The sequence below is a fragment of the Sinocyclocheilus grahami genome, unplaced genomic scaffold (genome assembly GCF_001515645.1).
Source record: "Sinocyclocheilus grahami isolate Dianchi unplaced genomic scaffold, SAMN03320097.WGS_v1.1 scaffold547.1, whole genome shotgun sequence".
Classification (NCBI taxonomy): Eukaryota; Metazoa; Chordata; class Actinopteri; order Cypriniformes; family Cyprinidae; genus Sinocyclocheilus; species Sinocyclocheilus grahami.
This window is the reverse complement of record NW_015505726.1, coordinates 570,675-587,790: the sequence shown is the minus strand read 5'-3', so window position 1 is coordinate 587,790 and position 17,116 is coordinate 570,675. Positions and strand designations below refer to the sequence as shown.

At 39.1% G+C, this 17,116-nt stretch overlaps 1 protein-coding gene across 1 annotated transcript in view; it reads left to right on the top strand.

The window, feature by feature from the left end:
• The first annotated feature begins 1,212 nt into the window (after positions 1-1,212).
• The window catches only part of dnah7 (dynein, axonemal, heavy chain 7), a 75,044-nt gene continuing 59,140 nt past the window's right edge, over positions 1,213-17,116 (top strand). Inside the window, exons 1-21 of the mRNA XM_016238762.1 lie at positions 1,213-1,227; positions 1,419-1,472; positions 1,558-1,648; positions 1,752-1,920; positions 2,011-2,101; positions 2,258-2,438; positions 2,719-2,791; positions 3,292-3,417; positions 6,201-6,320; positions 6,590-6,773; positions 6,948-7,127; positions 7,617-7,889; positions 7,978-8,105; positions 8,176-8,254; positions 8,358-8,582; positions 9,597-9,743; positions 10,020-10,340; positions 10,543-10,910; positions 11,733-11,919; positions 14,136-14,329; positions 16,602-16,800. Coding sequence (XP_016094248.1) covers positions 1,216-1,227; positions 1,419-1,472; positions 1,558-1,648; positions 1,752-1,920; positions 2,011-2,101; positions 2,258-2,438; positions 2,719-2,791; positions 3,292-3,417; positions 6,201-6,320; positions 6,590-6,773; positions 6,948-7,127; positions 7,617-7,889; positions 7,978-8,105; positions 8,176-8,254; positions 8,358-8,582; positions 9,597-9,743; positions 10,020-10,340; positions 10,543-10,910; positions 11,733-11,919; positions 14,136-14,329; positions 16,602-16,800 — 3,402 coding nt within the window. The 5' untranslated portion in view covers positions 1,213-1,215. The remainder of the gene's footprint in view (positions 1,228-1,418; positions 1,473-1,557; positions 1,649-1,751; positions 1,921-2,010; positions 2,102-2,257; positions 2,439-2,718; positions 2,792-3,291; positions 3,418-6,200; positions 6,321-6,589; positions 6,774-6,947; positions 7,128-7,616; positions 7,890-7,977; positions 8,106-8,175; positions 8,255-8,357; positions 8,583-9,596; positions 9,744-10,019; positions 10,341-10,542; positions 10,911-11,732; positions 11,920-14,135; positions 14,330-16,601; positions 16,801-17,116) is intronic.

Genomic DNA, 17,116 nt, shown 5'->3' with positions numbered 1-17,116 from the left:
CACACACACACACTACCCCTCTCCTCACACACACACACTACCCCTCTCCTCACACACACACACACACACACACACACACACACACACACACACACTGTGATAGCAGCGGGATTGAGGGGAAATGAGGATAAAGGACTATTCTCATCTAAATTATCTCATCATTTACTCAGCCCCCTACCATCCCAGATGTGTAAGACTTGTTGATTTGAACACAAATATTAGGAGTTTAGAGTTTTTAGATGAGTAGGTTGATAGAATGTAAGGAGACAAATTGTGTAAAAATCTCCAGTTCATGATCAGGCGAACAATGAAAATCACACACATACCATCCGAGATGAAATTAGATTCATGCCGCTTAGCCGAAACGAGTAGGTCGGCACTAGAGTCCGTTTTGAGAAAAAAAACAGCACTATAAATGAATATCTCGATTACGGGCAATTTAGTTTATGATATATAATTTACCATACGCTAAAACTATATAAGAAAGAATGTAACATTTCTGGTTTCCTAGACTAGCAGCTAAATAGCGATGTCGCTAGCTATTAATAGTCTGACTCCGACGGTCAATTACTGTCAAGTTGTGTCAACAATGTTTTAATGACCAAATACAACCAGATCAGTGTCAGTCAACAACTTTTCAGTCTTACCTGTGAAAAGTAATTCCCCGAGACCTATTTTCAATTGTGCGGCGGTTTGTACAGCCCCAAGCAGCACACGACTGAGGCATTTTCTCGAGTCCACTTATGAGAATGATGGAAAAGATGCCCGCACCAAGATGGCGGCGACGTTGACGTACGATCCAGCGGCCAATGAGGCGTCTAGGTATTTATATGTCTATGGCGGGCACTGTCACTATGTCAAATCCAGGCATCGCGCTTCCTTGGTTACCAGCCTAGCAACGCCAATACATTTCACAAGCGGATAGGTTACTGACCGAAAACAGGTAATGTTAACAAACTAAACCTTTTAAACGTATCTTAACAACAACTTACAAACACATTTCCAAATAAATTATCGTGTTTAAGTTATTGCTCGACCTGCAGACCGTTGGACAGGTGACGAGCTGTGTTTTTATAAAAATGTGCCAAACTCTCTTCTCACAGATGTGTTGACATCTGCAAGATACGACGTGGCTTCATTTTAAAATGTGAAAACGACCAATTTAATTCTAGTTCTAGTTCTGACAATGTAAAGACGAAAACCAAAGTGCTGAACATGGAGATGCCGGTGAGTGAAAAGTGAAGTTGTATTTAAGGCGTATAGAATATGTTTATAGTTAACGTACTTTCTCATGAATAACTTATCGTAGAATGGCTCTCACACGGAGTGCATGATATACACTATTAACTTACAACACAAATTCCTAATAATAATAATACTCGCACTGAACATCTTCCTTTTTTCCCTTTGGTAAAAAGAACCCCCTCAAGAAACCAGATAAAACTGTGGGTCTTTTACCACAGAGACAGCAGGTAAAGCCTGGCACTCATCCACCATATCTTTTTAAGTCAAGATTATGTCTTCTCAACCAACAACAGTGTGGCTTGTAACCTTTAGGTTCAGTCTAAACCTCGGTGGCATGAAGCAAGCCCTAGCTTTAGACTTCAGGGACCATCTCAAGAGGACATCCTTGGCTCTTTGCTCTCTAGTATGTGATACAATGGCTTTTGATTTATGAAAAACATATACTATATTACATTTGCAATCCAGACTGTACTATCTGTGAGAACATGCTTCAAACTTCCCTTAAGGAGATGTGCAAGGAGCAGGGGTACACTGGCGTCAGACTCGTCATCGAGGTCCACAGCATGTGGGGACCAAAGATGGAGGGCTTTCAGGACTTTCTTACAGGCATCGTGGCGGTGTCCAACCCAAGAAGGATCGTGAGCAGTTTCGCAGTGCTCTTGTCAGCATTATTATGTGGGTTTGATTTGCATAAAGATGAGATCTTGATGATAAATTGTACCTGTCACATACAGTATATTCACTAAAAGAACAATATGATTTCAGGCACCGTGAAGATGCCATTGCTAAGTCCATCACAGAAGACAGCACCCCATCCACTTCGGGATCGCCTACTGCTGCAGAGAAGGACATTTTGGTAAGCAATGACCTTTTATCTGTGCATTTTAGTTCAGTTTCATTTCATCTCATATGTGAGGCATTAGAATAAAAGGTAGTCATTCCTGTATTAAAACTACTGTATGTCCTTATGCCGTTTGTCCACAAACATTGTGTCTTGTTTTCTGTCTTTCAGAGATACTACTATTACATCCGCAATGGGATAGGCACAGAGGACGTGGCAGCTATGGAGGACTCTTGGCTTAAGAATGTTCTTGCTTTAGTCCCAGAACACCTGAAGAGTTTGAGTGGAACCATTGAGACTCTCTCAGATGAGATGAGAGAAGACTATCTGCTCAGTGTCAAAAAGGCCATAGGTATGGTCTTCTGTTTGGCTAATTTGGCAGTTTGCAAATTAGACACAGTAGCTTTATATATTTCAGTGGTCTAAAGCACAGAGATCTTGGAGAAACATTTTTCACTCAATGCCTATGAAAAAAATCAGATGTTTAGTCTAGGTGCTTGTTCCTACAATATATATCTTACTGTTATTTTTAATAAACAATCATGTTTAACAATAATTTTTAGTCTCTATGCTACTGTCTAAATGCCATGACCAAGTATTGTGTGTGGTGTTGTCCTCTGCTATCCATGTAGTGGATTTTGTGCTGCAAGACCCCAGAGAGAATCAGGAGTCCAAAGCTAGAGATCTCCCTGCACACAGACAGGAGTGAGTCCTGACAAAACACAAGACAAATAGAGTGTCTTAGGCATAAAACTGACCATAAGGAATTCTAGTTAATGGTGTATATTTGTCAAAATAATGTAGATTCTTGAAAGTAATTGTTTTCTTCTAAATTCAAATTTAGCCTTACATTATGTGATTTGTGACTTTGATGTACCAATAACTTCTGTGGTATAAGTACTTTAAAACTTTGTTTAATCCCCTTCTTCTAATCCCTATTAGCATCCTTTACTGTAGCAAGATTTGTAATATGCATAAAAATCAATAGTTCATTCCTTTTTATCTGCCAAAATGACGCAAAGCATTTTGAATTATGTTAATATTGTTAAATGGCAATATGAAAATAGTGTTACTGGTAAATTTAAAAAAGCAATGTTAAAAAACACACACACACATATATATATATATATATATATATATAAATAAATGTTTTATCAATATTCTGTCAATCATTGTGTATTAAATTCCCCCTTTGTTTCTTGCAGAATGGAAATTATTCCAAAGCCATGGAATAAATCATTTCTTCAGGCCCAGAAAAGAATGAGACACCAGCTTCACTCAATCAATCCCACTATGCTCGCAATACTAGATCTGTGGCAAGTGTCTTTCAAGTAAGTGTCAGATGACCATGAAGAATGTCCACTGTGGGACAGGACAATTGAACACTGAAGGCATTGAACTGCATTGTAACAAATTAAGCCCCTTGTGGAAAAAGTAGGGCTGGGTTTTGACACAAATTTCACGATTTGATTCAATTCTCATTCACAAGCTTGCGATTCGATTCGATTACCAATTCGATTCGATTCAATATCGATTATTTTAAATATATATATCAGGTACAGTAGGCTGCATGCCAAATTTTCTCAAGGAAAAAAAAAAACTCTCTCAACGAATGCCGTAAAATATACGTGAAAGTCAGTTAGTACTAGCTACATTACTATAATATTGAAGGTTAAAACTGATTTATAGGCTACACAACTGCTAAAATTACACTTAAGTTTTTAAAATAAAATTACATAATTTTAGTTTTTTTTAAATAGGCTATAAACATTTAAATAGTGGCCGTCATAAAACTTTATGGATTTATTCAAACAAATTAAACACTGAAGAACAGTGAAAATTATAATGAAGATGTTTTATGGTGCATATATTTAACAACATGACCCTCTCTATGGTTTATTTTTCTAGCTGACTAATGAGTTTATGGTCACCGAATAGGTTTTTCTGAGGTAAATGTGATGTTACGTGACATTGTTTACAAGCCGACTTTGCAAGGCTGAAACACTGAGCGATTACATGAGACAGGATACGTATTGTAAAGTTGTACTCTTTCTTTTAACTTACCTTCAGATGTTTAGTCATGTTTATTTTGTGCTGAAACTGGTATTAATGTGGAGGAGATGATCAGTTCACGTGCGCCTCGCGTCTGTTGATCTGAGGCGCTACAGCGATCCGTCACTCCACGTTAAACAGCGCCAAAACGGCATTTCTTGTTTGAATGTTACGACGTAACCAGAACATGAGACTTGTGGATCCATGTGCAAAGCTTTTATTAAGACGTGGTCATAAACAGGCATAGGTCAGACATAGGCAAACTGGTATGTAGAAGACAAGGCAAGGGTAGTCCGGTAACCAAGCGAGGGTCAGTCGACGACGAACATAATCCAACAGGGTGAGACTAGGGAGATAATCCAGGTACAAAGCAAAGGTCCAGGCAGGGGCAAACAGTATCCAAACAGGGCAAGACGAGAGAGGTAATCCAAAGTACACAGGCAATGATCAGAAGACGAGGAAACAGGCTAGGCTAGGCTAGGCTAGGCTAGGCTAGGCTAGGCTAGGCTAGGCTAGGCTAGGCTAGGCTAGGCTAGTAGAAATGGCTCCGTAAAGTAGCTATCACTAGGTGACTCGGCAACTTGACGGGGATCAGAGTGAGTGTATATATAGGGAAGGTGTGATTGATGACAGCTGTGTGCAATCAACTGTAGCTGTGTCTCATTTAGAAGGCTGCACCCTCCGGAGGTCGAATCCTCTGGAGGTCGCATCCTCTGTAGGATGCATATATGAAGTGTCCTCAACCTAGAATTAAACGAGACGGCCTGAGAAGGAAACCGGAAGTATCACGTTGCTATGCCAACACATTTAGAGAATCGTTGCGCTCTCACACTACTTAAATGAAGGAAAATTATTTCTAATTTTGGAAAGTAATTTGAAAAAAAAAAATGCTTTTACTTGTTTTATTTTGTTCAATGTTTGAGGAGCTGCTGCAGCATACATACAGCAGACATCTATTAGAGAAAAAAAGGAGGAGGATATTAAAAACAAAGTTTATCCGTTTTTACCGAGGCGAATTAAGGTAAGTTGTAAACACCACATCTGCGCTTGTGTGTACGTTACATCTGTCGGCGCCGGCATTTTTCAAATTAACAACGGTTGTTCACGGCGACGCAAAGAATTGTGGGTTATCTGTAGCAGCGAAGGATACACCTCATGCATCCTCCGAATTCCTGTGAAAGAAGGTCGCATTCGGAGTGTCCTACTTGCTTTTTCGAAATGAGACAGCCTCGATGACGTATGCAGCCTTCGAATGCGACCTCCGGAGGACGCAGCCTTCTAAATGAGACACAGCTTGTGTGTGTGTAATCAGTGTAATGGATGATGGGAACTGTAGTCCGGGTGAAGTGCAACAGTGGTGTGGTGAGTCCATAGTAGTGGAAGGGGGACCTCTGGTGGCGAGCAAACAGAAGTTCATGGACCGGATTCGTGACAGAATACTGCAGTACAATGGACAGAATTTGAAATCTGAGACTTTGTTTCATATTAAAAGAATCACTTATTTGCGATTTATTGGATGGGAAGTGCTCTTCAATGTTCTGTCCATTAACTGAAAACAGGCTAGACTAATCGATTCTTGGGATTTAAGAATCGATATCGTTTGGTAAAAATGAGAATCGATAAAAATCGAGATATCAATATTGTTTACCCAGCCCTAGGAAAAATACTAAATACTTTAGCATCACACAGAAACTGGTTACTCATATGTTGCAGTGTTATGAAGAGTTCAATAACAAGCGAGTTACTGACAAATTTCCAAAACATTTTATCAGTAACCTGTCAGTAAAAGAGCACTTATTACAATAATTATATACTTTAAAACAATACATTTAAGTGCAAACTGAATGTAATATTTTTAGACACTTTATTGCACTAAATGTAATTTAAAGTAAAACATTTAATTTGACATTAATACAAAGTGTACTTTGTGTAATGAAACAGTGATGAAAAAATATACTTTTAGCAAGTGCACTTTCAGGTAACCATTCAATACATTAAGCGCACTTCTTAATCACAAAGAGCCTTTTCCATAATGACTATATTGTCTTGTTCTCTTCTGCAGGAAGCTGCGCCTTGTTGATGTGGAGGTCTTCCACAACGAGCAGGAATCTGTGGAGTTGTCTGCTTTTCAGCAGTTAGTCAGCAAACACATTGAATATGCCACAGGCATCCTTCTCAAAAAGTAAGCACTCTCAGCTGTTTTCCTATACTTGTCAATTCATCAGCGACCACATGAATTGATCGTCCATCCCAGCTATCTGTTGAATTTTTCACGGATGAAGACAATAACTTGACAATGAATGATTTTGGTTGCTACTCAATCTTGCAGTAGGCAGTTACAAGTTGTCGACAGCTGAACAGAATCCAAATCATTTTCTTAAGCTTAGCAGACTGTACTCTGCAAAAACAATGCAACTCCAATTATTTATTTTCTTGTTTTGAATCAAACAGGTGGATACCAGAAGTGCAGCAAATCTGTTGTCTTGGTAGCAAGCGCAAACTGATCCCTAGCAACAGTAGTGTTGCTCGACTGCAGTCTTTCTACAACTGCCTGGCCACGCTCATGACCTACCAGCTCCAAAGCCTGGCACTGGAGTCTATTCAGGACTACACACACCTCATCGCCCAGGACCCTGTAAGATCTGTAGCACTGTGAATTCTGAACCTTTTTTTCTTTGAACAAATATAATTTTTATATCACTGTGGAATCTTTTTTTGCTTCAGTGTATCTTTTATTATTTACATTTTGACAGCCTTTATAAATCCCTATGGCCTATGAAGTAATATGTTTTTTTTTTCCCCACTGAAGCGGTCAGCGCGAGCCTATGATCATCCAGGGTTCGTCCTAAGGCTGGTGCTGGATCAAAATACTATCAGATTTGAACCTGATTTCAAAGACTTTGAAGTCACTCTGCTAAATGTGTATGACATGATGCTGAAATCCTTAAGTTTGATCCCTCGAGTAGAGATGAAGCTGTACTCAGAATGGGTAAACATATGTTTTTTTAATTTTATGTTACATCTCGTTTGTGCTGTGTTGTTTGATAGCTATATTAATATTAAAGGGAACATATCATGAGGAATCAAATTTTCATTGATCTTTTTAGATAAAAGAGTTCAGTGTACTTGAAAACATTTTATATGTTCAGAATTCAAAACGTCTTGCTCCAGTGAAAACAGACAATTTATTGAAACTATGTCACAAAGATTTTTCATTCTGAAACAGAACTCGGTTAACTTAGTTAACATATATATTTCTAGCAAGTTATGAATGTTTTGAGCACAAAAAAGTATAGTGGCCTTCAGGGAGAAGAAAAGTGTGATATCACTTCTTTAACACTGTACAAATATTACCGATAGTTAGGTTGCATCAGCTAAATATTATCAGCCACTATAACCAAACACACTTGTCATGAAGACTTTACTCTGATTATTGTCATTTCTGTGTCATGTGTTTACACATTTATACTAATTCAAGCCTGGCCCAGAAACACATCATACTCTGAAGCCAATCATTTTGCCGGAGATCCTGAAGGCCCAGCAGGAGAAAATCACACATGTAATATGTGCAGAAAGAGCTGAACCTTTGAAGCATGTGCGTCTTTATGATAAGTATGCTCCGCTGGTGTCCCAGCAAGCTGAGGAGGATGTTACCCAGTTCCTGCAGGAGCAGCACTCCTTCCAGGAGCTGATGATGGAGGTGACACGCTACCAGCAGTTGGCTGATGAGATCCAATACAACACCCTGAAGGTTGATGGTTATTAACAGTCCACATTTTAGCAGCCTTTCCCCACAGAATTATGGCCAAAACCTTCATTTATTGTGTTCTGTGTTTAAGGTGGTGCGTTTGGGCATGTTTGAAGTGCACTCCCATGATCTGGTCCGTGCCCTTGTGAAGCGAGCAGAGGGTCTCCTGCAGAAACTGGTCACTCACATGTTGCAGGGTCATCAAGAGTTCAATAGCAAGTGAGTCTCTGACAAATTTCCAAAACATTTGTTCAGTAACCGGTTAGTAATCCATGTCACTGATCTCTAGGTTGTGTGAGGAATATGATACAATATCAAATAAAGCCCTTAGAAATCCATCAAACACACAGGAACTCATGGAACTTACGGTAATACTGACCCCCATCTCTATCTTTGAACCTGTCTCTGTTTAGTTTCTGTCGACAAACAAAAGCTCTTTCAGTACTGTATATTATTTTCTTTTTGTCATAGGCATATGTGATGAAGGTGGAGGCTGAGGAAATGCCTCAGTTGGAAATGAAGCTTCAGGAGTCCAATAGCAGGTTGTGTTTCTTGGTGGATTATATCACATTCTCGCACACAGACATTCAGCTGAACAGCAAGACCTTCCAGTGTCATGCACGCATGCCTTCCGTCTTTGATCAGCACCGCCAGATTATCAAAGAGAAGACCAACCAGTTCCAGAATGGCCTGAAGGTACTAGAGATGCCACATGCTGGTCAATCAGCACAGACACCCTAAAAACAATTGATCAAACCAAACATGGAAACATACCCTGGAAACAGACACATCGAATCTTCACATTATGCAACACTTTGTACATTACATACAGGTGCATCTCAATAAATTAGAATGTTGTGGAAAAGTTCATTTATTTCAGTAATTCAACTCAAATTGTGAAACTCGTGTATTAAATAAATTCAATGCACACAGACTGAAGTAGTTTAAGTCTTACACCAGACCTGAACTTTCTCATTTTCCTCTTGACAATACCCCATAGATTCTCTATGGGGTATTGTCAAGAGAAACAAGACCAAAAAATGCAGATGAGCTGAAGGCCACTGTCAAAGAAACCTGGGCTTCCATACCACCTCAGCAGTGCTACAAACTGATCACCTCCATGCCACGCCGAATTGAGGCAGTAATTAAAGCAAAAGGAGCCCCTACCAAGTATTGAGTACATGTACAGTAAATTAACATACTTTCCAGAAGGCCAACAATTCACAAGAATTTTTTTTTATTGGTCTTATGAAGTATTCTAATATGTTGAGAGAGTGAATTAGTGGGTTTTTGTTAAATGTGAGCCAAAATCTTCACAATTGAAAGAACCAAAGACTTAAACTACTTCAGTCTGTGTGCATTGAATTTATTTAATACACGAGTTTCACAATTTGAGTTGAATTACTGAAATAAATGAACTTTTCCATGACATTCAAATTTATTGAGATGCACCTGTAGTGCATATATGAACAATTAGGGAAAACAATAAAGAACCTCCAAGCATGAGTGTTTATTCTATACTTAGCAGTGACAAAACATTTGAAAAAATTTATTTACCAGCAACTAAAACACAGAGACACAAAAAGTAAAATCTAAGCAGAAATTCAAACATAAATTCACCAATAACACATAATTAAAGCTCTGCACTTTGATGTTCAATCTGGCACTGCTGCACTATTACATAAAATAATGTGTGTTTTTAAATCGTAGTTGAGATGTGAGAGGGTTGTAGAGGATATCGAGAGCTATGAACAGCAAGTGGAGGACTTTATGACCTTTGGTGACGTCTCTGAGCTCAACAAATATCTGAAAAAAGCCCAGGCCCTCAATTCCAAACTGGATTTGGTTATGGAAAAGGTACTGTGTACTCTGGACAAAAGCATTATGGTTTATTTCACTGCTTCATTAGCAAGGTTTTCATCCACATTATATAATGAAACTTTGGGATATTGCATAAAAATGCTAAATGGAAATACCAAGATGTAAATAAAATATTATTGTCATTATGAAAAGCTCAAGCCTGTTCGCACAATCTAAAGTGCAGGGGGAAAAGAGTTTTAGAGTGCCTCTGAGAATAGCCGCTCTTATCGTTGCACCTGCATAATCAAACTCATTCACTCTTTTATCCATCAGATCAGAGGCTTCAACCAGGAGGAGGAGGCCTTTGGCTGGCCTGTCTCTCAGTACCCACAATGCAAAACTGTTCAAGACCATCTGCTCCCTTATCTGCGGCTGTATGAGACGGCGGCTGAGTTTCAGAATCAGCACCGTCAGTGGGTGAACGGCCCACTCTCAGCTGTCAACCCGGACAAAGTGGAAGCTGACGTGGGTAACTACAGCCGTTCCCTGTACAAGCTTGAAAAAAGCTTCCAGGACTCACCCAAAGCTCTTCAAATCGCCACCTCTGTGAAGACAGAAGTGGAAGCCTTTAAGGAACACATTCCTTTAGTGCAGGTGATGGTTTTCATTTGAGTCACTGTCCCAACTGTCCATTTTTGACGGTACCTCACTCTTATTGGTAGCTGAAAGCATTGTAAATTATATTTAATGAAGAACATGTAAGGGGCTGAAATCTGCTGTGCTTTCTGGGGAATTCTGAGAGTGCAGATTCTATGCTGGGCTGCTCATTAATTATGGGGATGATTTGTTTCGGCAGGTGCTTTGTAACCCTGGTCTCCGCGAGCGCCATTGGGAGGCCATGTCTGCAGTTGTCGGCTTCCCCATCAAGCCCTCAGAGGAGGATGCCTGTGTGGCCCAGTTTCTTCCACTGCATCTGGAAGCTCACCTCTCTGCCTTTGAAACCATCAGCGAAGGGGCCAGTAAGGAACACGGCCTTGAAAAGGCCATGGAGCGCATGGCTAGTGAATGGGAGGGGATAGAGTTCACCCTCCTGCCCTATCGTGAAACTGGAACCTCCATCCTGTCCTCATTGGATGAGATCCAGATGCTGCTGGATGACCATATTGTCAAGACCCAGACCATGAGGGGCTCACCATTCATCAAGCCATTTGAGGCCGAGATACGGTGAGAGATGAGTGTTTGTGCATATTTTGCACTCAATATGAACGTGTATGCAAAATTAATATGCAAAGTTTATACATACTGTATGTAATTCTGGTTGGCCAGAATTGTAGATGTCATATTTGCTTATTCACATTTGCTTTTTATAATCATCGTCTAGAGCTTGATCATTACTGGGCCACAAGCCGGCTAAGAATTTCACAAATCTACTTCTAAATTTCTTGGGGCTTTGTTTCTAAATTTCTAGGTTTATTTACTTATTTAAATCATAATATGTAACAAAATGCAGGTATGTGGTGCAGATCATTTCATTAGTTTAAATTTTACAGATCAATTTACTCTATAGAGCACTGCTAAAATTTATTTTAGTTTACATCTAATTTTCTGCCATATCGGCTGTAATTTATTTCGTCAGACAATGATTTATCAAGGAAATTTTACTAGGGCACAGCAAAACCTTACTGGGGCTTATACCTCATTAAAAGGGGTCTAGCTATGATTCAAAATTTGCATGTGAAACAAGCAGTTTTTTTCCCAACAGTCAGGCTGAAAGGTTCTGTGCAAGGTGAGTAACAGTGACATTAGCATTTCCATTAGAACACAGTTCAGTATGGTATGATTACAAAATCGTACATGCACTAATTCTGTGTTGGTTTAATAGCTTTAGTGTCTCGTGATTAGTCACATACTTTGTAATCCTGATTTTGAAGCACCAAAATGGAAAAAGAGACTGTATCAGTGAGCCCAAAATGGTACAGAAAAGTGTTGCTATTTATCTATTTATCTCACTTGTTTACACTGTGTGTCTGTATGCATGTATCTCAGGGACTGGGAGGGCAAACTGCTTTTGCTGCAGGAAATTATGGATGAGTGGTTAAAGGTTCAGGGCACCTGGCTCTATCTTGAGCCCATCTTCAGTTCCCCAGACATCATGGCCCAGATGCCCGAAGAGGGACGTCGCTTTACTGCTGTGGATAAAACCTGGAGGGACACTATGAAACAAGTCAGCCTGGTGAGTCAGAAAGCCCTACATATGCAGCAAAATATAAAAACAAACTTGGGTTTGTTTATATCTAGAACTGAGAATAACTCTTTGTAAAAGTTCCTGACATATCAAACTATAGTGTGTTCATGACAAATGAGACGGCTATGAGACACACACCCAAACACAGTCACTCATCTAGAGACTCTTTGGCAAGTAATTGGCAAGCCCGGTCTCAGTGCTCTGAGAGACATCAATATCTGTTGTCTCTCCTCTAAACGGAAAAAAAAGTCACCTGGCTGTACCGTCAAATAGGAATTATGGATTTTGTCTGGAGGGACTCAAATCTAGGAGTGTGCGGAAAACAAGGTCATTGAGCATCACGAGGCATGCTGCCTGCCTCCCCGAGGTTTGAAAAAATGAGTGTCCATAGTTTAAAAAAAAAAACTCAGCACTTTTATGTGAGTTAAGACGCACTATCCTAATTCATCACAGACTCTTCAGAGACAATTTTCTGACAGTTGACAAACACTCTCTGAAATGGAAACTCACTATAGCCATATATTCTGTTCTACATGTATCTAAAGCGATTATGTCGATAAGCATGCTGTTGAAAAACAGCTTTGTGCTTAATCAAGCTGTAATCAGATAATACTATTGACTGCCATATCAGATTGTCCACTAGGTGTCTCTCTTCATCTACGGTACCCACAGAACTGTTCATTGCCTCCAGATTTTATTTACTCTTTTCTAATGTGTTTCTAACTTTCCCCTTTTGACAGAAACGGAGATAAACATTCTGTAATTTAATTCAGAATTCTGGGTTTCTTTAAGGATGTTTTCTTTTTGAATAATTCCTACACCACTCCACGATTTCCACATTACGGACCGTAAATGACTCTTCTTGGAAAAGCAAACACGTATTATTTTAGCTGGAAGGCAGGTGCTTTTGCCTGTTGCTGCTTTATAGGAAACAGCAGTACATAAAGAAATGCATGCTTATAATATCAGTGGGGTATTTGGGGGATGCAGAGTCCAGTTTTTATTTTTGCTGAAGACACAAGAAGGACATATGAAGTTGTTCTGGATCCCGAGGTGTGATGCTACTGTAAATGAAAGGCAATGCATTCATGAAGAAAATGTGATCTAGTAACTGTGAATATCTTGGCTCTGTTGAGCAGCCCACTTGCATGTCTCTGCACCCTGTGAAAGGAAGCGGATGATTTTCAGCATTCCTTCATTCAGACGCATTCCGGCAGCACTCACCCTCTCACTCTAATGTAATTCAGTGTGACGGAGAGGGAGAATAATTAAAAGAGTAATTGGCATAAAACATCCCCTCTCTCTTTCATTAGAGTCATCCAATGGTGTCTTTTCATGTTTTAAAAGGGTTATTTTGTGTAGGCTTTGGTTATTAACAACCCCTCATTACTTCCTCTCAGTCCCTGTCAAGAAATCAGGCCTTTTTGTCATCTAAAAGTGATCGTTAAACCTCAATCTCTCTGTGAATGTGAAGTCTAGTCACCGTAGGTAATAGAAAATCAATAGCAATCCGAAAAGGGGAAAAAGCAATTATTATCTCTTTACAGGTGAGGAGCATCTGTGAGGGGTGGAAAGGGAGGGGGCGGGGTATCCAATTGTTTCCTCTCTCTCTAATGAAGGACGTGGCCTTCATACAACCTTTGGAGGAACGTTTGAAAATCAGACAGCGAAAGATAGGATGAGTTTTCCTGATGGGAGACACCTTTCATAAATGAACTCTTTTGTGAAAGCAGGGAAATATGGCTATGAATATCATCTTTTCATCACTGGATTTGTCTGGCAGAACTTTGAGGGCAGAGAATTAAAAGCAGTCTGATGGTTTTTCATTATTGAGTTTCTCAGCTGCAGCTGCACTTGAAAACATCACGCACGGTCCAGAGGCTTCCTTTAGAGATCAGTCTAATATGCCCCATTACGGACAAATATGCACTTTACTGATCTACTAAATTATTAGTGTTGTTTGATATAAAAGATATTTCTCATACATACAGTAAGGGATTTGAACAAACCCTTAAGTATTAAACTTCAGGGAGTAATTTGCATCGGCATAGATATTACTGTGGGGCTTGTTGAGGAGAGGTGTTGAAAATGGTTGAATCACATGTACACTGAAGGAAGAACCCAAGCCATATCTAAGAACCAGAATATTGTAGTGACTTGTTGAATTTTATAACACATAGCTAAATATTAAGTTTCTCTCTTAGGACAAGCATGTCCTGGCAGTGGTGGCCATTGAAAAGATGCTAGAAAAGATGAAAAGCAGTAACGAGTTGCTGGAACTCATTCTCAAGGGTCTGAATGAATACCTGGAGAAGAAGAGACTCTATTTCCCCCGCTTCTTCTTCCTGTCCAATGACGAGCTGCTGGAGATCCTCTCAGAGACTAAGGATCCAACCAGGTACAGGGGAGCTTTTAAAAGTACTGTGTAATGACAGTCTGATAGACTGGCTGATATTTGGTCATATATTTCTACATTTTACTAATAGCTGTGTCAGTGGGTAATGGATTTTTTTGTGAATTCTGAGTAAATGTTGTGTAAATAAATTTTTCTTTTCATTTTAACAATGTTGTGGCATCTCATGTGCTATCACTGTAGTACATTCACCAATTTTGAAAGTTTGGGGTTGGTACGATTTTAATCAAAGAAGTCTCTTATACTCACCAAGGCTGCATTTATTTATACAGTAAAAACAATAATATTGTGAAATACTATTACAGTTTAAAATAACTTACTTCAATGTGTTTTTAATCATTACTCCAGTCTTCAGTGTCACATGATCCTTCAGACATCATTCTAATATGCTGATTTGGTGCTCAAGAAACATTTCTTATTATTATCAATGTTGAAAACATTGGAAGCTGTGATCCATTATTTTTTAAGGATTATTTATGTGTGTGTGTGTTTAAAAGATTTATCTGAAATGAAAGAATTAATTTTTTCCAAATAAATAAATAAGTACTGATCCCAAACTTTTGAATGGTAGTGTATACAGTATATTTTGCCATTGTAACTGTCATCAGCGATCATGCTTTCTGAATGTAAGTATATGCACTGACCATCAAAAAACACATATTGGTCAACCACTAGTGATCATTCTGCTTGATCTATTTCTACCGGTGCAGTTACAAATGTTCCTGAAGCTATAGAAAGTGTCAGGATTTCTGTGGGTTTGCACTTTTAGTGTGGTGTGAGTTACAGTAATCTCACACTTTCTCCATATCCTCAAAGGAAAAGAGGCTTAAAGGTGACATTTCTGGAAGCAACATGATTTATAGGCTTGAGGAATATTGTTTGTCAGCAGTTAAGAGGATCTAATTTGGAAGTCTTCTGTTTTCAATATTCTTGCTGTTTTGGATTCGCTTTGTTGATAGATTGCTTTATAATAAAGCCAGGCTGTGTGACTGAATGTCGGAAAGAACTATGGTAGATCAGTATGTGCTATATCAATTATTAAAAAAACCTTAAGATGATGCAAGTTTGGGTCAATTTTTGATGTGCAGTGCTGCTATGCTTTCTTTTTCTGAATTTTCATGAAGAATAACTGAGTGAAACTGTATCACTACAACTCACACTCTGAAATATAGTTTTACATGGTATTTTTATCATCTAGCTTTGAAACAGATGACTAGTAGTATTTATTGGATATTAGTAGTTTCAAATTGCTGCTACAAAGTCCCAAGATTTCTGAGGGTTTAGTAAATGCAAGAATTTTCACCTTGATGTAGAATATAGGCTGGATGTAATTTACTCTAACATGAAATAAGAAACACAGCATTCACTCTGCAGAGCTTTAATCTCAAGCCTGTGATATTTATGAATATATCTTATGTTTTCACATAGCCTACTTTGGCATGTCTCCCATGGCAAATCCAACTGATGTTACGCCGCCTACCTAACCACTGCTACCTACATAAACATTTAGTATGTGAGGCCTCAAAAGGAACAGGGAAGGACAAATGAAAAGCAATTTAGCTTCACCTCGGCCTCGGAAAACCCAATTTGAACCCCTTAAAACCCAGTATTTACTGAGGGAATTTAATTATAGTGCTTTTTCTTCTTCCTGTGACACTCTGGCCTAGTTTCTCTGCTGTGGCTCCCCTGTGCAGGCCCTTAACGTATAAGCAAATCTAGTTATATTTCACCCCAGGTATTTGTTTAATGATGAATGATGATGCCTCAAATGCAAGTTCAAATTGTACTACTATAGGGCTTTTGGTTTCACAAACTAGGAATGTTGGCCTTGGCTGGCCTTGCCTTTCTGCTCTATTACCAGTTCTGATCACCTCTCTCTTGCTTTCTTTCTCTTTATCTCTCTCTCGCTGTGTCATTCTCACTCGTCTTTTGTGTCTCCTACATTTCTATTATATTTGAAAGGGAATGTTAGCTTTACAGAAATAAAAAAAATCCGAATTGCAGCAGCTGTTTTGCTGAAGTGTGTATTACAAAGTACTGGAGGGTGGAAGTGATAATGAAGGAAGTTAGCAGAGTCACTGACTTAGGGAAAATTCGTCCGTGCTATCGTCTGACAGTGTTACACGTTTGAGTATTGCTTTTTCTCTGAACCTGAGATTTCTGAACATCTAGGTGTTCCTGAAGCATGTCACCTCAAATGAAATATCAAACTTGTGTTGGAAACGGGCAACAGTTCACCGTCGGCTTTATGTTCCAGGGTGCAGCCCCACCTGAAGAAGTGTTTTGAGGGTATTGCTAACGTCGTGTTCACTGACATTTTGGACATCACTCATATGAGGAGCAGCGAAGGAGAGGTGGTGGAGCTGCTGGATATCATCTCTACATCTAAAGCTCGTGGGCAGGTGGAGAAATGGCTCCTGGAGCTGGAGACTGGCATGCTCCACTCCATTCACAAGGTACCGAAGTGTATGAACTTTCTCTGAGTCAGTGGATTTCTGAATAGCAGAAATGGAAACAATTTAATTGGATTCGATTTAGTTTAGTCTGGCTTGTACGTTAGTTGGTTCTGTTGACAAATCCTTTACACAGGTAATTGCTTGTGGTTGTACAATTACAGTTTTTGGTTTTTGAGAGTTAATAATACAGTGATATACAGTGCCTCTAAAAACATTCACCCACTTTAGATTTTTTTTAATATATATATATATATATATATATATATATATATATATATATATATATATATATATATATATATGTAGCGATGTAGCG